At 41.0% G+C, this 19134-nt stretch overlaps 1 protein-coding gene across 2 annotated transcripts in view; it reads left to right on the forward strand.

The window, feature by feature from the left end:
* Positions 1–2040: 2040 nt before the first annotated feature.
* adkb (adenosine kinase b) overlaps positions 2041–19134 on the forward strand; it is a 93721-nt gene continuing 76627 nt past the window's right edge. Inside the window, exons 1-4 of one of the 2 annotated variants that reach the window (XM_026351949.1) lie at positions 2041–2382; positions 5203–5277; positions 5360–5413; positions 15675–15753. In XM_026351949.1, the coding sequence (XP_026207734.1) occupies positions 2333–2382; positions 5203–5277; positions 5360–5413; positions 15675–15753 (258 nt within the window). In that variant the 5' untranslated portion in view covers positions 2041–2332. Of the gene's footprint in view, positions 2383–4187; positions 4404–5202; positions 5278–5359; positions 5414–15674; positions 15754–19134 lie in introns of those variants that run through there. The other variant, XM_026351950.1, reaches the window with a different exon arrangement.

Below are 19134 nucleotides of genomic sequence, written 5' to 3' on the forward strand. Positions count from 1 at the left end.
TGCCAAAGACATTTTGCCTTGATCTTTGAAAGTACTGAAATACATATTTGAGTTAAAGGGCTAGTTTTGTTTAGGCATTACTTCTTTCTACAGCGGATCAAGATAAAAAAAAAGTGCTTGCAAACTTGAAATCAACTCATTCTGGATATGTTTTATGTTTCACATGTTGCATTGAGATTAGATGTAAACAATAGGCTTATGCTACACTATGAGGCCTAATAGCCAAAAGCAATTCATCTGATTTTCACGGTAAGCTAACAAAGCTTAGTTTTCTTTAGAGAAGCTGCAGTTCTTTTATTTCTAAACACTGCTCACAGTTGTATGTTTAATATTGTCTTGTGCATCATTTATTGTGATATAAATTGCGCACTTCTCCAAGGTAGTCAAGGGAATGACCAGAGTTTAGAGATGAAGCACAGCGTCATCTGCAGCTGGTGAAAAATCATCATTTTAAGTTATCACTGTTGTGTCTTTGATACACTAAACATACTTCACACTTTTCAAGGCAACTATAGTGAATAGTTTGAAATGTCTGAAGACCATTGGTGTGAATGTGTCTTTAAGGATTCAGTACCAACTGATGTGCCTTACGAAAGAAACTTTATTTGCAATTGATACAGGTTTTGTTTGTCGACATTTTGTATCACTTGTACACAGTATCATGCTGATAATTTGTTAAACACTTGTTGTCTGTGATTCCTCTTTAAAGTTACACCTGCTTCGTGGGTTTAATTTCAAGTCAGATTATGCTCTATGCAAACCCAGAGAAGGTTTAAAAGATTTCAAAAATATGCAATTTAGTTGGGTTTAAATGGGCCTAAACATTAAATGCTTAGGCAATGTTCACAATTTTGTAATAAAGCATTTTATAGCACTTTGAGGTGTGTTTGCTTATTTGTGTTTATATATATTCTTACTGTAAGTAACCTGAGTGTGCTTGGGGACATCTTTGCAGTCTTAATCTACTACTTGTATAGATAAAAGCAGGAAACTGTATATTATATATTGTGTGTAGTGTAATAATTTGAAACAGCTTAAATATACTATAAACTCTTACTATGATCCTTATTCCACAGTCAAAACTTCTAAATGTTGCTGAAATGGTTTGAACTGTGGCTTAATTTACTAAATAGGGGACAAAGATGGGCAAGTTTGGGGTCCTTGTTTATTCTGCTATTGTGCATTAAGTCCTGTCACGTTCAAATAGTAAATCCCTTTTTCCATTCAGGACTTGCCTTGAGGCCATTCATGCCTCCTATTTCTACTTTGTGCTTTCGTGGAGCACATTGGCACAAAGGCACAGCCACTTTGTCCTGTCAGGAATCCAACCTTGGCCTTAACATGGTCATCAAATAATTAATATATATTTTCTGGACAATGAGCTGTACCCAGATTGTGAGGTTTCTGAAAGTTGGCTGGTTTAAAAACATGAATTGTCCCTTTAGGTCATTGTTTATATGTTGACTCTGCAGGTATTTTGATGCCAACTACCTTAAAGTGGGACTATTTAAAGGGTCAGTTCACCCAAATTACAACAGAATATTTTGCCTCATCATTTATTATATTTTTTTATTTGTCTAGGGCTTTAAATATTAGATTAAAGTAGTGACACTGACAATATAAATTCACGTTAAAACATCAGAAGAAAGAAGGGTACATGAATGCAACAGAAGTAACAGGCAGGATTAAAATAGAAATATTTATATTCTCACTCTGAATTTGCATAACACCATAAGCTGATACTCTTCAGATCACTCAGATTTATTTTGCGGTCTATTTACAATACAGGTTGTTACTTAAGAAAGATAATATTGTGCATCATGAGGGTTATAAATCAATGAAACTATTTTAAACTTTCATTCTGGGACTTAAGGAGTCTGGGGCTCTGTCTTGAAGCGAGTGCTGCAAAAAGTGAGCTGAGTTGTGTATTTTTTACTCCACTAACATCATTAGTAGGTATTAATAAGTATTAAATGAATGCACTTCATAATATAAGGCGCACTAAATGGGATGTGTGTGTGTGATCTGGGCAGACGGGGAAGTTGAACTTAATCTGGGTGAAACAGGTGAAACAGGAAAGCACCGCGATAACGAGATGAACGCTGCTCTTTCTGCTCTTTATGACTGAAATCCACACGGACTCTCCCTGGAGAAAGTGACCACTTCATTTCACCCAGTCTCTGGACATTATCGTTCATTTTCCCTGTAGGTTTCACGCTGTTGACCGAAATCCTCCTCATCATCTGTGTGAGAGGAAGCCGCAGCCTCTCACTTCTCTTCCCCCGCAGTGAGCGGAGGCTCCTCAGCGTCCAAACACCGGATTCAAAGATAAATGTCTGACGAAGAAGCAAACATGTCGACTGGGAGGAAAACAGCGTTAAGGTAAAAAAACAAACCGGCTCATGTTTGTGTGACCTGGAGGGGGATGCTCGAGTGCGGTTAGCAGCGGTAGCTAGCTGTTAATTCATGCTAACGTGTGCGGTGTTAGGGGGGGAAGTGTCTGCAGGAGGTGCACGGTGATCAGGCGCATCACAGGGGGGGCATTTGAACGTTACATCCAGTCCTGGGCTCAGGTGAATCCACTGTTAGCATTTAGATACAGATAGCTCGGTCCAAACGATGCTAACAACAGCTAGCAACAGAGGGTGGGTGCATCATCACATGACTGGGAGACGCGGAGATTATCCAACCTGCAATTATCCTAAAAAAAACGAGGAGATAAACGCGTGAAATCCTGCTGCAAGTGTGTTTTTAAATGGTTTATATAGATGAGATTAAGGTAAAAGAAGTGGGACTAACTTTGAGAATAGTTAGTTAGTTAACCAGCTAAGTTAAGAAGTATGACGACCACTTCATTTCCATGTCAAATGTTTTTATTCACCACATGCTGCAATAGAGAGTGTCGCCAATTTATAGGCTTATATAAATTTATAATATATATTGATTTAAATTGTATTATGGGTAAAGTTAGACGGTGTGAAACGTGCACAACACCAGGAAATGGTTTAAATATTAATTAGACGGAAAGTGCAACAAGGTTTATGATATAAAACGAATCCTAAAATGAAAACAGTCACAGTTTCATGTTATTCATGTAAAGCTATGACATTATTAGTATGACATTCATGTTGGCAGACACTTAAAATCAATAAATAAATAAATAAATAAATAAATAAAACTGCTTCTGCATAATGTGAAGTGAGTGGTGCGGCGTTCACTTGACTTCTGTAAAATGTAAGTTGAAATAATTGTCCTCAGTTTTGGTTAATGTTTAATATGTCTTGACTGGGGAGGTAAATTCTTAGAACTTATACACTCAGCTCAACTTTATTGCCATAGTACATAGTACAAGGAAAAAGTAAAGGAATGGGCCTGTGTGAGGTTTGGACCACGATATATGTCAATAACACCTTTTGCTTTTTCTACTATGACGAATCAACACATGCAAATGATTTATTGGCGTGGTTTTGTGCAATTTATAGCACTTTATTCACACGTTTCTGGGTTTATTTTAAGCAAGGCTGTTTTTTTGGAAGAAATTACAAGAATTTCAGCTTCGTTCTTAGGAAACCAGTGGAGCGAGGCGAGAAGGGGAGATTTATAATTCCAAAATGTTTGACCTTGTAACTAACTGGATTGTATTGAGTTGACTGATGTTAACTACTCAACAAAGTCCATTTTCATATTTTTGCCCCCTGATGTATAAATAGCAAAGTGTGAATCAGAGATTAGATTTATTGCTATGAATACTGAATGTAATAAACATTTTAGAGCTGCAACATTTAGTGTATTGTTTATATGTTTTGTTAAAATAAAAGATGTTATGTTTAGTTTCAGCTCCTACAGAGTATTACCTGTGATAATACACTAAATATCTTTGTCTTTTAGACTTTTGCTCAGACAAAACAAGACTGCTGAAAATGGCATCTTGGCCTTGGGAAATTCTCATGAGCATTTTTTGTATTTTTCACATTTTATAGATACAGTGACTGATGGATCAGTTCAGAACATAGTTGACATATCAAAATAATAATGTAAATAATAGGTTGTTGCAGTTTAGATTTTGAAGGGCAACTAAATCATGTTTTCTGATGTTGCTACAGGTTGGTTTACAGATTATTAAGTGATGTATTTGTATTTATTTATGGTTGTTTCAACAAGGTTTAACCCTTTCCCATTTCCTTCAAACATAGCATAGCAAGAGTTACAATAATTGGAACATGTGCAGCCAATCATTTGTCAGTTGGCCCAGCCCACTTTTCCACCAGCCAATCAGAGTGGTCCAGTGTGCAGCGCAGTTCCTGTAGTCAAAAAGCACGTTGCTTTGACAGAGTAGGAAGCTGTTGACCATTCAAATCGTCAGGTTAGGCTGCTGAGGTTTCTGACAACATGCCAACTCCAAGGTAAGATCCAAATAATAGGAATCATCAAATGAGTGTCCACGGAGAACAGTTCTATTCTTGTCATTTTCTTTTTTTTTATTATGTGCTCTGAATACTCAGCGGTTCATTATAAACACTGTAAGTCAGATTTTTAGGTTGATGTATTACGTTGGGGCGGCCTCGGTGAGTCTGCATCTTCTTTGGCTGAAACTTGATCTTTTGCTGATCAAGTTTCTCTTAGAGATTTGAACAACACTAGCTACACTGGTGTCATGTGATTTCCGAATCATAGATAACTATTAAATGGTAACACTTTTGTCAGACCACTATATATTCCTACAGGTCTCTAAATGAAAAGGTCATGGGAAAATAAATTTTTGACCCAATTACTTTACTCCACATTATTCAAAAGATCTTTGATGGCACAAAAACTACACATGCCTATATATCATAGCATTCCCACACAGAGACTGATATATCCTATATTTTAGTTTGAAAGGCTGCTTTTCATTTGACTAATACTCATTTGAATGGTAAAAATAAGAATAAAATTTCTGAGCCCAAGGTGAGTGATCTCTCTCATAAATGCTCATTAGTTTGCTTTTGCATGTTTCTTTAGCTTTGTTGTCTCATGTGTTGCACACATGTACATGTTAAATTGAAGCACAGGGTCAGGTACCAGGGCCATCGGTGAGACATGGGACTGCAATCAGAAACAGATGACTCTCTGTATCACAGCAGATTGTTTGTTTCCTTTGTTCAGGAAGACTTGCTGAGTGGGAGTCTGCATACTACAATATGTTTTCTTGTCTCCACACAGTGAAAACACGCTTTTTGGGATGGGAAATCCCTTGCTTGACATTTCAGCTGTTGTGGACAAAGATTTCCTTGACAAGTAAGTCTAAACGCCTTCCACTGATATGCTTATTTCCCTGTATCTTCACTGACATTCTTTATTTTGTTATTCTTTGTTAAAGGTTTGGATTGAAACCTAATGACCAGATCCTCGCTGAAGACAAACACAAAGCCTTGTGAGTCAATCCTTCACTGGGACACAACATGCTTGTGTAGTGTAAAGTACTTAAAGCCAAATAAGGCCTACACTGGTCATTCATACCTACTACTACCATCTTGACACTGCGAGCTGTACTCAAAATAGCCAAGTCATAAATCAGCCCCCTGTAACTGAGCCACAGAATGTGACACGCTCACATTTTTCTACTAAATTTGCGACAAACAGTAATACGACAAAGAATTAACTTCTGCTTGGGGCTAAATAGAAGAGCTACGAAGATATTGTCTCTGCTTGTTTAACTACATACCATTTGCTGAGCATGCTGGGTTCCCTTTCCAAATCCTCCCTCCTTCACATTGCAAGCAGATACCACAGTAATATTATAGCCTTCCTCGAAAACTTGGCTGTGTGTCCCAGAACACAGCGCTTCAGTCTTCAGAAATGCACCTAAAGGTGAGCAAACTAAATTGTAAACAACAGCGAGACTAATTAAAGCAAGAACCAGCCTTAATTATTGACCGCCCTATTTCCTTTGTTTGATAGTTTGCAGATGGCGTCTTTTCAGGGAATTTGTCCATGTTAATTTTAGTGCAGACATAATAAGTGCACCATCTGTAAGTATGGTGAGAGGGAGGGGTTTAAGTTTTCTTTGATATTTCAAGGATTAACGCACAGATTTCACAATCTAAGAGAATCACATAACATTTTTATGCTTTCATGTTCTACATTAGTGAGTTACCTTGATTAAAACAAATTCAGTCATTATTTTGTTGGCAAAATACTGATTGGACCTTCAAACAGTTCACACATGGTTGCAATAGGTGGTAAGAGTTCCAACAACTACGGTTAGTAAGAGCAATTTAGCTATGCTGTACTTTCTGCGTTAAGACTGAAACTTTCTCTTAGAGACAATCAGCTGTATTATCCAGGAAGGGGCTTTTTCAATCAGCTAAGTGCAGCAGGAAGATTAAAGGAGTAGGAGTATCTGGAAAAACATTTATAAATTCCATAAATGTTAAAACCTTTACTTCTACCATCGCACACGCTATGGTCCAACTTTCTATCAGCGTTTATCAGTATCGAGCGAGGTGCTGCTGGGAATAAGGCAAATGACACATGTGAAACATACAAATGCTCTTTTACAGGAATTCATTGCTTTACACTCCCACACTCTTCAGTAATGTACCGTACATCATACATCTGTTGGATGTGAGATAACCGCATCTCTTCCTGCTGGACTCTGAGCAGCTCTACTGGAGCATACATTCATGCTCCTGATCTGCACATGGAAAAAGTTGTTTTAGTGAAGTTTAGTGGAAAGTTGGGTCACAAGAAAAGGAACCGGTAGTAGTTATTAATATATACTAAACAGATAGATTAGCCCATCTGATCACCTCTAGTTTACAATAGGCTACCTTGTCGGGTCTTGTTACTTGACAAAGGGACACATGTGACCTTGGGCAGTAGCAGCAGCACAAAGCAGCATCATCAGCAGTGTTGTTCTCCTCCGGCACAAAGCAGCTGTGTTATCTTTAGCCCCACAGACACAGTTCCCTCCACGTTCTGCACAAGGTCAGGGCAGGATTAACATGCGGCTTTGGTGGTTAATTCCCAGCACAATGCATTTCAATGCATGCCCAGTGAAATGCCACACACGGCAGCACAGTCGCGATCCTGTCCGTCAATGCATATCTGAATGTGCATGCACGTTTGTTTTTTTAGTCACATCGTCTGCTGAACCATGTAGCAGTACATCTTATGAAAAACTTTAGATGCTGGAGTAGTAGCTCAGTGTCCAGGGCAAGCAGGTCATTTACAAGGTCATTGGTCCATGGAAGAAGGAGAAATTGTTGTGACAACTAACATTTGTAGAAAGGCCACAATAGACTTACAAGGCTAGTCAGCTAACACTATTGTTGTGCTTCTGAATCTACAGAGTGTAACACGATTCATTTTTCCCCATCACCCTGGTGGGAGGGAGATCATTGGATGCAGTGCACTGTGGCCATGTCTGAATTCAATTATCCAGTCACAGCAGAGTCCATATAATCCTGAGAAATTGCCTGCTGTACAGTAGAAACCAACAACATCCCTGTTAGAACTGGCTGGAGGCTTAATGCTTTTTTATTTTCTTGTAAAAGCCCCGAATATGTCATGTGCTGCTTGTTTTGACTGTTTAGTTTATTTCTTTTTTATTTAAAGGGCTGAAATTTCAGTTGCAGCTTCTCAAGTGTTAATATTTATGGTTTAGTTTGCCCACTATTAAAAAGGGGTCAAAACAAGCTATTTAAAGACGTGTGCCTCCATATAAGGCAGCAGCTGTTTGGCAATACTTGTATTTTACACAGCGTTACAGTGTGCTTGTTAGTTGACTCATGTTGCAGTCAACGCCCAGGTCTTGTACTGTTTTTATTTGGATGATATTTCCACTGTGGTTAGTGAGCTGCAGTTGAAAGGTTGTTTTTGGCAGATGCTGGTTTTTACCGGCCACCTTGGTTGTTTTGAACTTTGAGGTATGAGGGGAAACCAACAAACCAAAGTATTGTATGTGACTGAATTTCTGTCCGCTTAGACATGCTCAGTCAGTGGAAATGTAATGCTTTGGTTTTTACTCACATGTAGTTATTGCTGCCATCATGTGGTGCAAAGTATTAAATTTGTAATGTCTTTATGAGTAAGGAAGATAAGGGTACATGCTGTACATACTGCATTATGTAATGAGAGAATGGTACAAGCTGTGTTATTTCACTTTATTCAGTTGCATACTATCTTTTGTTGCATGCTTTTCAAGTATTCATGTTGTGAACTTATGTACGTCCCCCTTTCCTGTGAGTAATACATTTGTTAAATCAAATTGCAGTACCTTTAAAGTACCTGTAATGTCCAGCAGAGGGCATCAGTAGTCTGCAGTACCCAGGCTACTAGGAAACAACATGTCAACATAATGAAAACACGCCTCTTTCTGCAGGAGATTATTATGTGGGCAAATAGACATTTTATTTCAGGATAACTAGGCACTACAGGTTGTTTAGAACACACTGCATTTCATAATAAACAATCCACCCAAACCTTCTCGGGCTTGTTAACCATATCATATTAGAGCTAATGATTATTGGGGTGTCAAATGAGTGAGTCATTGTTACAGTGAGTGTATTGTCACCTCGGGGTGGGGGTGGAGGTGGTGGGGGGGGGATATCAGCTGGCTCCTGAATATTAGTGCCGTTCAAACATTTGTTTTATGACTCCCTCTGTCCAGTGATAATTAATTGTTTACTTTCTCATCTCTGGATGATGGCGTGACTCTTTTCAGAGGTTGTTTGCTCACAGCAATTAAGTTCATCAGTGCTCATCCTCCCTCCCTCTCTCTCTTTCTCACCCCCCCCCCCCCCCCCCACCACCACCACCACCACTTTCCTTTTCTCTCTTTCTCTGTGCTAAATGCAGATTAGCAGCGTCACAATCACATCCAGAATGAGAGTAAACTCCTCATTATGCCGTGTGACCCTCTGCTGCATGAATAATTCAGGGATGCAGCGTTAGTGGCTGGCTGTTATTAGCATTCCGGATGGCGAAGGAAAGGGAGAAAGAGAGAGAGAGAGAGGGTGGGAGGCTCATATCACTGACAGGGCTGACTCAGGGGGATCAGTGCTGGATTGAGACACACACATCACACACACATCATCACACGACACAGGAGATCAGTGGAGGTGCCTCTCCACTCACACACCCCGCTGTCTGTGTACATCTTACACTCTCCTGCTGCTGCCGTGCAGCTCAATCTGCTTACTGGGAAAAAAAAAAAAAAACAACAAAGGCCTCTCTCACTGAGTACATGCTAAACACTCTGGCTCCTGGGTGTGTATGTGTGTGAGTCTGTGTGAGATAGATTCTACTCTGTAAACACACTTGACTCTTTTTATATTTTTAATATATAATGAAGCAAATTGTGAGTGCAAGAAGCCCCCAGTGGAGCGATCCTGGTGTGTCGCTCCTTATACTGTGTGTATATGTATATGTTCACATGCAAGCATGCGTGCAGGACCTGCATGTGCCTTCCACGGTGCCACTTCACTGGATGCACTCATGCTTGACTGAACGTGTAGACACACACGCACACACTTTCCAGCTCCCATGTCTGTTGCTGAGGCTGAGTGCTAGCACAGTGCCTTTAGTTAAACTCACCTCAGCCTGCCCACTGGGGGGGGTCAGAACATCCGGCTCCCTCCGATGCTGAGGGCAAAGTTCATAGACCTGCAGCTATCAGCCACCCTCTGAGCCAAAGAGCAGGAGCAGAGATTAATGGCACTCAACTGGTAATTGAGACATCAGAAACCTGTTCATCCACCAGCCGCGCTGCTCATGAAGTTTTATTGTTCTGCTTGAAACTAACAATTTGGGGCACTTGCATAAATCTAAATTGCTCACCAAAGCTGCACTCGACTGGAAGAAATGTAATAGTCCTCGTCGGTTATAAAACTTTTAATATAATCTAAACAAAGAAGCCTTTTAGCTTGTGCTACTGTTGGTATTTGGTGAAACAGGTTAACATGCTGTGATGCAGGGTGATTGCTGTGCTCCAAGTGTTCATACTGCATCATAAGAGATGGCTGATGCAATCATAATTAAGGCTCGTCCTCACCTCCCTCTTGTTGATGGCGGCTGCCAGCAGGTGGTGCCAGAAGGAAACATCACAAGTCAAAGGGGTGTAACAAACATAATCCACATCCCTGTGCATGTGGGCGCCGCCACCACCACCCCCACCCCCGTCCTCCAACTCCCGCCTTTTAAAGAGCATTTTATAATTAAAATGTGGGCATCTCAGCCAGTACATACTGCATGTTCAGTTCAGCAAAGCATGCTCAGGGCTATTTTTAGTCATCTTTGATCCCCAGAAGCAACAACACAAGAAAAGCCACTGATGGCAGCAGCCCTTATACATGTACAATACTTAGTATACCATCTATGCTGATAATTTCTCTACATCTAGCCTGTGCGGGGGAAGATATGGGAGGCCTGACTGGTGAGCAGTAACACTCCCCGTGTGTTTAAAGTTCACACTGTGCCATATGGTCCCCGCAGTAGGGGGTGTTGGTAGAATTATTCATACGGAGCGCTCTGAATCACCAAGATCCTGGTATCAACCTCCAAGATAAGGGGAATGTCTCAAAGGCTTTGTGCTCCGGCTTCAAATCTCAATCCTCAAGAGAACACCACAAGTCCCATCCTTGCTTACACACTCCCTCTTCTCACTCTCTTCCTCAATGTGTCCTTCTTTCTCTCCCTCTCTCTCTTTCATATCATCACACACACACACACACACACACACACACACACACACACACACACACAGACTCTCACACTCGCTCTCCCACATCCACACAGTACAGTGTGACAAACAACGCCACCCTCTGCAGCGCGAAGCCAAAAACCTGTGACATTTTAGAGGAAATAATATGAACTCATCCTCCGTGACCAGATTTTGCCCCCGCCGCCTAATCCTTGAGTGCAGCCTAATTAAGTACAAACAGCAGTCCTCGGTTAATGCCAGCAAATGGGCTGCTGCTGCTGCTGGATCAGCCGATTATTAAAGGGATGCACATTTGTTGTTTCTACATTCTAATGCAATTACTCACCCATTATGACCATGTAATTGTGCAGTCATTAATTGTGCATCCAGTCTATAATGCAGAAAGGCTCATTGCAGTTGGAGTTGTGGCTTTTCCTTTTTTTTCATACCGAGGGACACAAGATGGGTTTTCTCGGCTGAATAGGGATTTACCCAAATGGATCGAGATACCTGAATGATGGCGATATCGTAATGCTTTTGTGCAAATCAACATTCATAGCTTACTGTAGTCTATTAGAAGATGTCAGAGGACGGGAACAAGGCCTCTCGCGCTGTTTGAATCATGACTCATTTGTGTTCAGTACTTTTATGTGCCTCATTCTTCGCCATCTATTCCCATCCTGCCCTAATGTTCCACTGATAAGAATGTCCTATTCATTCTGCGTTCCTCACCGGTTGCTACAGAGAGAGACACTTTACAGGCATTGAATGAAAAGCACATCTATTTCTGAGGGGGAGCGTGAGCACGGTAGAAGATAATTATTGATTTGAAATAAGAAAAGATAAGGCTCAACCTTGAGCAGCCCAGCGATAGCGCACAGAACGGAATAATTAATGGGCCTGTCTTGTGTCGGGACAAGCTTTCACACTGAGACGAGCGTATTGATTTTAAACAGATAAACTGCGTAACCCTTTGTGAAGGGTTTGACAAACAATTTAATTGGGAGGGAAAACAACAATATTCCTCACTCTTTCCATCTCCCTTTCATCACATCCCCGAGCTGTTTTTCCTCTGCCTGACCTATGGAAACAATTACTGTGCATCGGGCCTTGTACTGCCTCCAGACTACCAAGGAAGGCGGGTGTAGGATGCACACACTGATTGGGGAATCTAATCAATGGTGGAACCTGTCTCCACTCCAGATGACTGTGTTGAAACTGGGATTACCGAAGCCTTTTAGCTGTATTGCCCCCTCTCTGCTTCTGTCAGAGAGAGGGAAAGATTGATCTGCCTGTTTAAATGTACCTGCCTGCTGTAGTAGAAGCAGAGATAATTTACTGTTCCTGTACAAACCTCCGCCTTCCTAATCCCCCAAGGAGAGCAGCAAAGAAGCCCCAGTCCTCTTACTCCTTGCCTTGCCCTCCCCTGATTAGTGATATGGGCCGTTTGATCATGTTTCCCTGCCTGTCCTTGTGATTTGTAAGCTGTTTAAACATGAACAAGGCAATTAAATAAGGACGAACGGCGCGCAGGAGAGTGGGTGCTGTGGTGATCATTAGCGATGAATTACCCCGGTGTGCACTCAAACACTCGGGAGGACTTTCAGGCGGACCACTCTCGAGGATACAGATCCAATCTAGCCATTGATTAACAGAGACTTGTTCTTCCTGTGAAATCACTCGACAGGGATTTTGGGCCACTCATCCGGTCTTATCGAGATAGGCTAACATCAAAGGCGAATGAAGAGGGATTGGGTAAATGGGCTCACCTTGCCCTCCATGTAAGAGACTTAGAAGAGCAAATCTTGAATTATTGCCTCATGTAAATAATCTACTTGGCTCGTGTTTTTGGGGAGGTGTTAGAGGAGCTCATGAGTCACTCGGGGCAGAGAACACTCATAGTACTTTGGAAGCTCTCATATTTCCCTTGATGGGAAACAATGGTGGGGGCTCTATCCCTAGGAATGTAAACAACACGATGTTCCTGACTTGTGTTATCTGTCCCAACAGTTTCAATGTGTTAAACTTGGGAGATGTAGAGGTATTAGTTTTCGAGGACTCTCTTATCATTCGAATACAAATATTACATTCAGTTGCCTAATTTCCCTAATTTGAATATGATTTGATTTAAGCCGAATAAGTGCCTCTATTAGTCTCAAATTGGAAGGTATGAAATTGAAAAATAGCACAGTGCCTTTAGTTAAGAGTGGTATTTAACCAGTGTCAGGGGCAAAGCGCATTTTATGTAGCACGGACTAGCCATACATTAGTGGAATGCATGGCATAGTTGGAATTGCTGTTCGATTTAACAACACGAGCAGGTTTTAAAAGCAGAGGTTACTGGCTGAGGACATTTTGTTCAAAACAATTTCTTTTTCTCTGCTCCCTCCCATCACCGAGTGAGCTTAGACTGCAGTAGATGGAAAGGGATTTTCTCTCCCTAAATGGCCAAGGGGGCCGTTTACGGTGTCACTACTATGGGATCACATGATGTTTGAGGGTGTAAAGGTCTCGAGGCAGCTGCTCCTTTTCGGATGGGATTTTCGAGGCGTCCAAGAGCAGGGCCCCATGCTGTCTGCACTGAAAGGTGGAGCAAATACTTCTAGGGAAGGAAAAAAAAAGCTGAAATCCTCAGAAGCTGTGTGTCTATTTGAAATGGGTTCTAGAGTCCCTCGGCTGCCTTCATGTTATAAACACCCACAGTGCTCGAATTCTTCCTTTGTCAAGGAGTCATAACAGGTGTCTCAGGAAGGATTTTTTTTTTCCCAGTTAGCATATTTTCCACTTGCATGGAAAGTTTTTTTTCTTTATTAGGAACATTCTGCCCTGGGTAGACCCCTTGCCTTGAGACATGATATGCAGACTTTCTTTGAAGCAGTAAAGGTTACTTTCACACTCACTCAAAATTCGGCCATGCTTAGTTATACCAGGTTGTGTTGAAGTATTGAACACCTCTGGCTGACACATGTTGGTAAGCCATGATGCACTTTGCATACAGATTACTCTCCTGTGCAGTGTGTGCGTGTGTGTGTGTGTGTGTGTCTACATATATGCATATATAAGCATATATACATATATGTAGTCCAACCTTAAAATTCAAGTTTGCTTGTACAAAACGTGCAGCCTTTGACCTTCCCCTGAGAATGTTTTGTTAATCCTAAAAAGGGAATTTTTTGGCACTGTGCAGCAGAGCCTTTACATAACCAGCGCCCCTTGGGATTATGCTCAAACATTTTCTCAACAACCTCTCTTACTATGTTCATTTAATGTGGAATTACATGTAATGCTTCTGGGAATGGAATTATGCACCTTGAACTATTTACCATGTCATTGGATTTTTTTTCCTCCCGATGTAAATATACTTACAAATAGACAGTCTTCAATGTACAGTTGAGGAGGGGGGAAAGAAACACCAAGGACCTCGTAATGTGGCGTGTCATCTCAACTGCAGTTAGGTCAATTTCCTTCGCTGGGTGGACACGTTTATATAGCCAGCCCCCTGGGAGGCTGTTTATATGAATGATGTGAAGGATACACACTATTCATGTTCGCAGCCCTCCAAAGGCTCTATCTGTGCATCACGTTATGCCTAAGTAGTGAAGTTATTGATGTTTTAAATGGCACTATGTTCATACAATATAAAAACGATAGAACTGCCTTCAGCATTTCACTGGAGACCCAAGGGTGTTCCTGTGGTTTATATTCGAAAACTCAGCATTTGTTTACTCCCCGTTCCCCAAAGCCGTGTCTGTTTTCTTGACTCGTTGTGTTTAGTCTGTTACAGTCATTTCCAAACTTTGCTGTATAGTTCAGACATCAAACATTTAATCAGATGCAGTCCCGGCCTGTTATCCGGCTATGGAGTTTTTGTACACAAGGAAATTGCAAAACTTGTTTTGTCTGAACCCGTGACCACCTATGAAATATAAAGTGGTCACGTATTTCTTCCAAGTGGAAGATGAATTGTTTCTTTCATTTCATGAAACTTTTTGAGGAAACAGTTCAAGTTCCTCAGAAATAACTGTTCACTGCTCATCTTGCTTTAATAGTGTATGGCTAACTACAACCACGTGTGGACAGTGTTCCTCGTTTGCTTTTATCAAGCTGACATTTAGACTCTAAATAGTTCTTTTGAACTCCAAAAGCATTTGTTGTCAAATATCAAATGTCTTTCAGTTTTTGAGGTTTATATATATGATGCAACTTGCACATGGAAAGTTACAGCACATCAAAAGTTAAAATGGTTAGCTAATGAAAAATGTAAATATGGATTAAGTGTTATTTTGTTTCTTATACATATTATATGCAATGAATTATCTGTCATTTATGTTCACAGGCTGAAGTTTATTATTATTATCTGGTTATCTAGTGTTCAATTAGTCAAAACTAAGAACTATTTAAAGTGATATTGATGAGTGATTAAAAAGGAATCACTGGAGGCGTTCTTCAGAGACCACATATGTCTGCAGTAGATGTTCTGTGGGGTTTGGAGACTGGCTGGGTCAGTCGAGGACTTGTTCTGAAGCTTCTGTGGTCTTTGCTGTTTGCTTCACTTCATTGCACTGTGTGTTCTCATGACCAACTCTAGGAAGAGTCCTTATACTGTAGCTCCAAACCTCTTGCACTTCACAATTATTGAGACCACTGTCCTCATGGGAACACTCAGTTTGCCTGAATACATTCCTCACCACAGTTTTTTCCACAGAAGTCTACAGAGTTCATTTGACTTGGTTTCCGTCCTCACATGTGAATTGCGGGACCTCATGTACACAGACGTGTCAGACTTACTAAACTATGTCTAGTCAAATTCAGTTCGTCTCAGGTGGACTCAAGTCCTTAACCCATAGATCTTGTATGTGATAAGTGTTGAGAAACCTGATGTTGTTACACGTAGCTGTATGTTGACAGCAGGACTGATTTAATCCACTGTTCTAGTTCATTTTGACCCTTTTCTTTCCTAACTTAAAAGTCCTATGTGTCTTTATTGCAGGTTTGACGAAATTGTCAAGAGGAACAAAGTTGAATACCATGCCGGGGGTTCGACCCAGAACTCAGTGAAAATTGCTCAGGTTAGTCTTCTCTGACCCTCTGCAGTGTGCATGAATGTATTTTGAGCATACAGTGGTATGATTGTAACCTTAGATTTGTCAGCCTGGCAGCCTTGGGAGTACAGCACATACTGTAACTGCACAGCACGTTGACACATTACAGTTTTAGGTGTTGTGAATTCATCAGACCTGCCACAGAAACAGAAAGGCGGGGAGGATTCATAATATTTGCAGTGTTATCTATTTGGCCTAATTTCCTGAGACATATCAAACATCAATTAGAGAGAATTACAAGGAGATGCAATTAACATGTCACAACAAATTATATCAAACAAATGCTGATCTTCTCCTTGGCTGTTAGACAGATTTGAGCATCTAAAAGAAATTGGTGATTGTCCAAATCTGAAATGGCAATCTAAACTTGAGAAGATTGTCACTGAACCCCCCCCCCCCCCCCCCTTTTTTTTTTTCTTTTTAAGTGTCTGTGGTAAGTCTGAATTTGACATGCAGTGATTAGCTGCTGATAGGGCTTTGGTCTGCTCACAATAAACAAAGAAAAAGCATCCAGCTGAAAAATAATTCTCTTGCAAAGAGAAATGAGTGCAGAAGCTAATTGAGAGGCTGATGTTTGCGAAAGCGCCGACTCCTTTTCTTGTGTGTGGGTTTTTTTTTTTTGTTTTTTTTTATGGTTGTACATGTCAGTACAGTGTGTAGAGTTTGTTATTTGTGCACATGCATGTGTATGCTATGTGTGTTTCGATGTGTATTTAGCACAAGATAGATACAGAGAGAGGAAAAAGAAGGCAGGCAGGCCCTCAGGCTGCCACCATCTCCAAGCTTTGGAGACAGTAAACATCCTTTTAAAAAGAGACTCTGAGCTGTGCACCTCCATACAAACAGTCTTTAATTATCAAGATCAGAAGCGTTTGCATATTCCTCAGTCACTGACAGACATTGACTGCCAATTTGATTTTATTCTGTGGATGACAACTCCCCGTTTTTTTGTTTTTTTCTTTTGTCTGTACTTGATGCAGTTGGATTTTAACAGTTTTCTACTGCATTCAATCTTGAATATGCAAAATTCTCCAACAGATTCTTTCCTCCTTTCTTGTCATTGTAACAGCTAAAGCCAGACATTTTATGTAGTTTGGTGTGCTTCGGTTAAGACATAGACCTTGACAAGGACTTTTCATTTCTTATTTAAGAATATGTTGTAGGAACTGCCCAAGGGCGCGTATCAACTCCCTTGTGAAATCAGATGGAGATTTTTCTTTTTTTGTTGTTGCTGGCCTGCGCTGGAGAAAGAGCCGTCATGGCCTCTGTGCCCTCTGAGAAGCGTTCAGTCAACTAAATTGGTCTTATAATGGCATTGCTGGCCCTAGTCAAGTGGTATTCTATTTTGTTTATTTGGATATTTACCCCCTTCCAAGGGAAGATGTAGAGCTGATTCTGAAATGTTCATGATAACAAGAGTGTTTTCGTCCCACACCCAGAAGTCTCAGAAACAGTTTCTGTCAATATATACCTTCAAGCACTGACTTTTCCACATTTCACTTTTAGGTGATGGTATTCTTTTATGAAAAATGTATAATGCATAACCGGCTCCCAGATTATCACATTGTAGCACCTGCAATATGTGAAACTTCAAACCTTGCTGTATTGTGGAAGCTGAACCTTCAAACACGAATGATATGCACTGCAGCACTGAATCCACATCAAAGGCCCCAGTGAATAAATGAGATGCTCGATCCAGGGCAGGTTTGCTCAGGAGCACTATCGCCGCTGGAGGAGAGAGAGAGGTGTTCAGAGGCTTTGCACAGGAATCGCTGCACACGCTGGGAAAACCCAGGGTGTGGGAGGATCAATGCCTTCGCCAGTAGAACTCGTACTTTCCTCCGCTTCATCGGAGGCTGTAATAGGTTAAATACTGCTGCTTCATCCGAGTTAAGATTTCTGCACTATCAAGGAAAACCTAAACCCCAGCTTTAAGAAGATGCAGAATCAATGGTAATTGGATTTAGTCAAATGAGAATTGACCAAACTGAAGCTTAGATAGATAAGTATTGTTTTCCTCCAAACACAGTCTCTGCCCTGCACTTTTGATTGAAGTCATCCGTTGCGGTGTTTGCTAGTCGTCGATTGGTTGCACTCAGTGCTATCTTTAGCACTGGGACATAACTTTTTTCCATTTTCATGTATTATGGCTCCTGTCACCACTGATTCATATTCAAAGCACACATCGTGACAAACTAGAAGTCCCAAGGTAGACGTGTCAACACATTTGTACTTCCTTAGCTGTGCACCAGTGCTCCTCAATAAGCCTTAGATCTTGTTTGGATCACGTCAGTGAAGTTGCAAACTTGTATGCAGAGCTTTCTGGCTCAGATTTTTAAGAAAAACAAATGCAATGATAGAAGTGGGTTGGAGGTTGTAGCTTTTGCCCAGGCTCCAACAAACACGATGCCCTGAAGGGGCATCCGACATAAAGGCTTACCTACTGGATGTTGCAGGGCTGTAAGGTAACTAAAACCAGCCCAGTGTTGCTCGCTCACATACAGCCTCACACATCAAAGGACTTCTGCTCAGATAGGGCGTGGTGGGAAACAACGATCACACTCCCCCCTTCAGTTTTTTTTGTCCCGAGTCAATTACAAAGGTGCAGGGAAAATTGTGGCTTTACTGAACATGTGGTCCAGAATTTGGTGCCACTGAGCAGGCATGGTGTTTATCACAGGTGACGGAATCGGTGGGGGGAGTCAGATGACTGGAGGGCTGTATCAAGAACCACAGTCAATTCATTTAGACAGAACATCAAAGTCCTCCAACAGCTCCTTAGGGCCCAGAGATTGAAGTCTGAGCAGAGACAGGCTCATAGGGAGTTATTGCTGCTGCCAGGCAAGCAGATCTTACTCTGAGTGCCTTGTGTACACCGTGCGTTCTCATTATGATCCTCACAAATCAACACCATTGACATATTTTATTTCTTTGCACTGTAAGCAGGATTTGTATCCATTCACCAAATGGACAAATTGCTTTGTATAAGTGCCTTAACTGTGAATGTGTCACAAAAAGTTATGATTAAGTACGTTTTTTTTTTTGTTTTTAATATTTAGATTACGTGCAACGCTTGCAGTCTACATCATCAATTCACTGTGATGTCTTAATTATTGTTTAGAAAGTAAAGGCTTTTGAAAAATCTGCCGTCTGTGTCACGGATATGATGGCTGTTTAACATTCCCTCAGTTGTGGAAGGGGTGAATGGGGCCCAGGCCTGGATGTTGGCTCGGAGCTCTTAATTGGAAACGCATGTGTACCACAATGTTGAAAGTTGTATATATATAAAAAAAAAAAAAATCCCACAGCACTACTTGACTTTGAAAGAGGTCTTCACCAGCTCATATT

The sequence above is a fragment of the Anabas testudineus genome, chromosome 19, assembly GCF_900324465.2.
Source record: "Anabas testudineus chromosome 19, fAnaTes1.2, whole genome shotgun sequence".
In the NCBI taxonomy this organism is placed as follows: domain Eukaryota; kingdom Metazoa; phylum Chordata; class Actinopteri; order Anabantiformes; family Anabantidae; genus Anabas; species Anabas testudineus.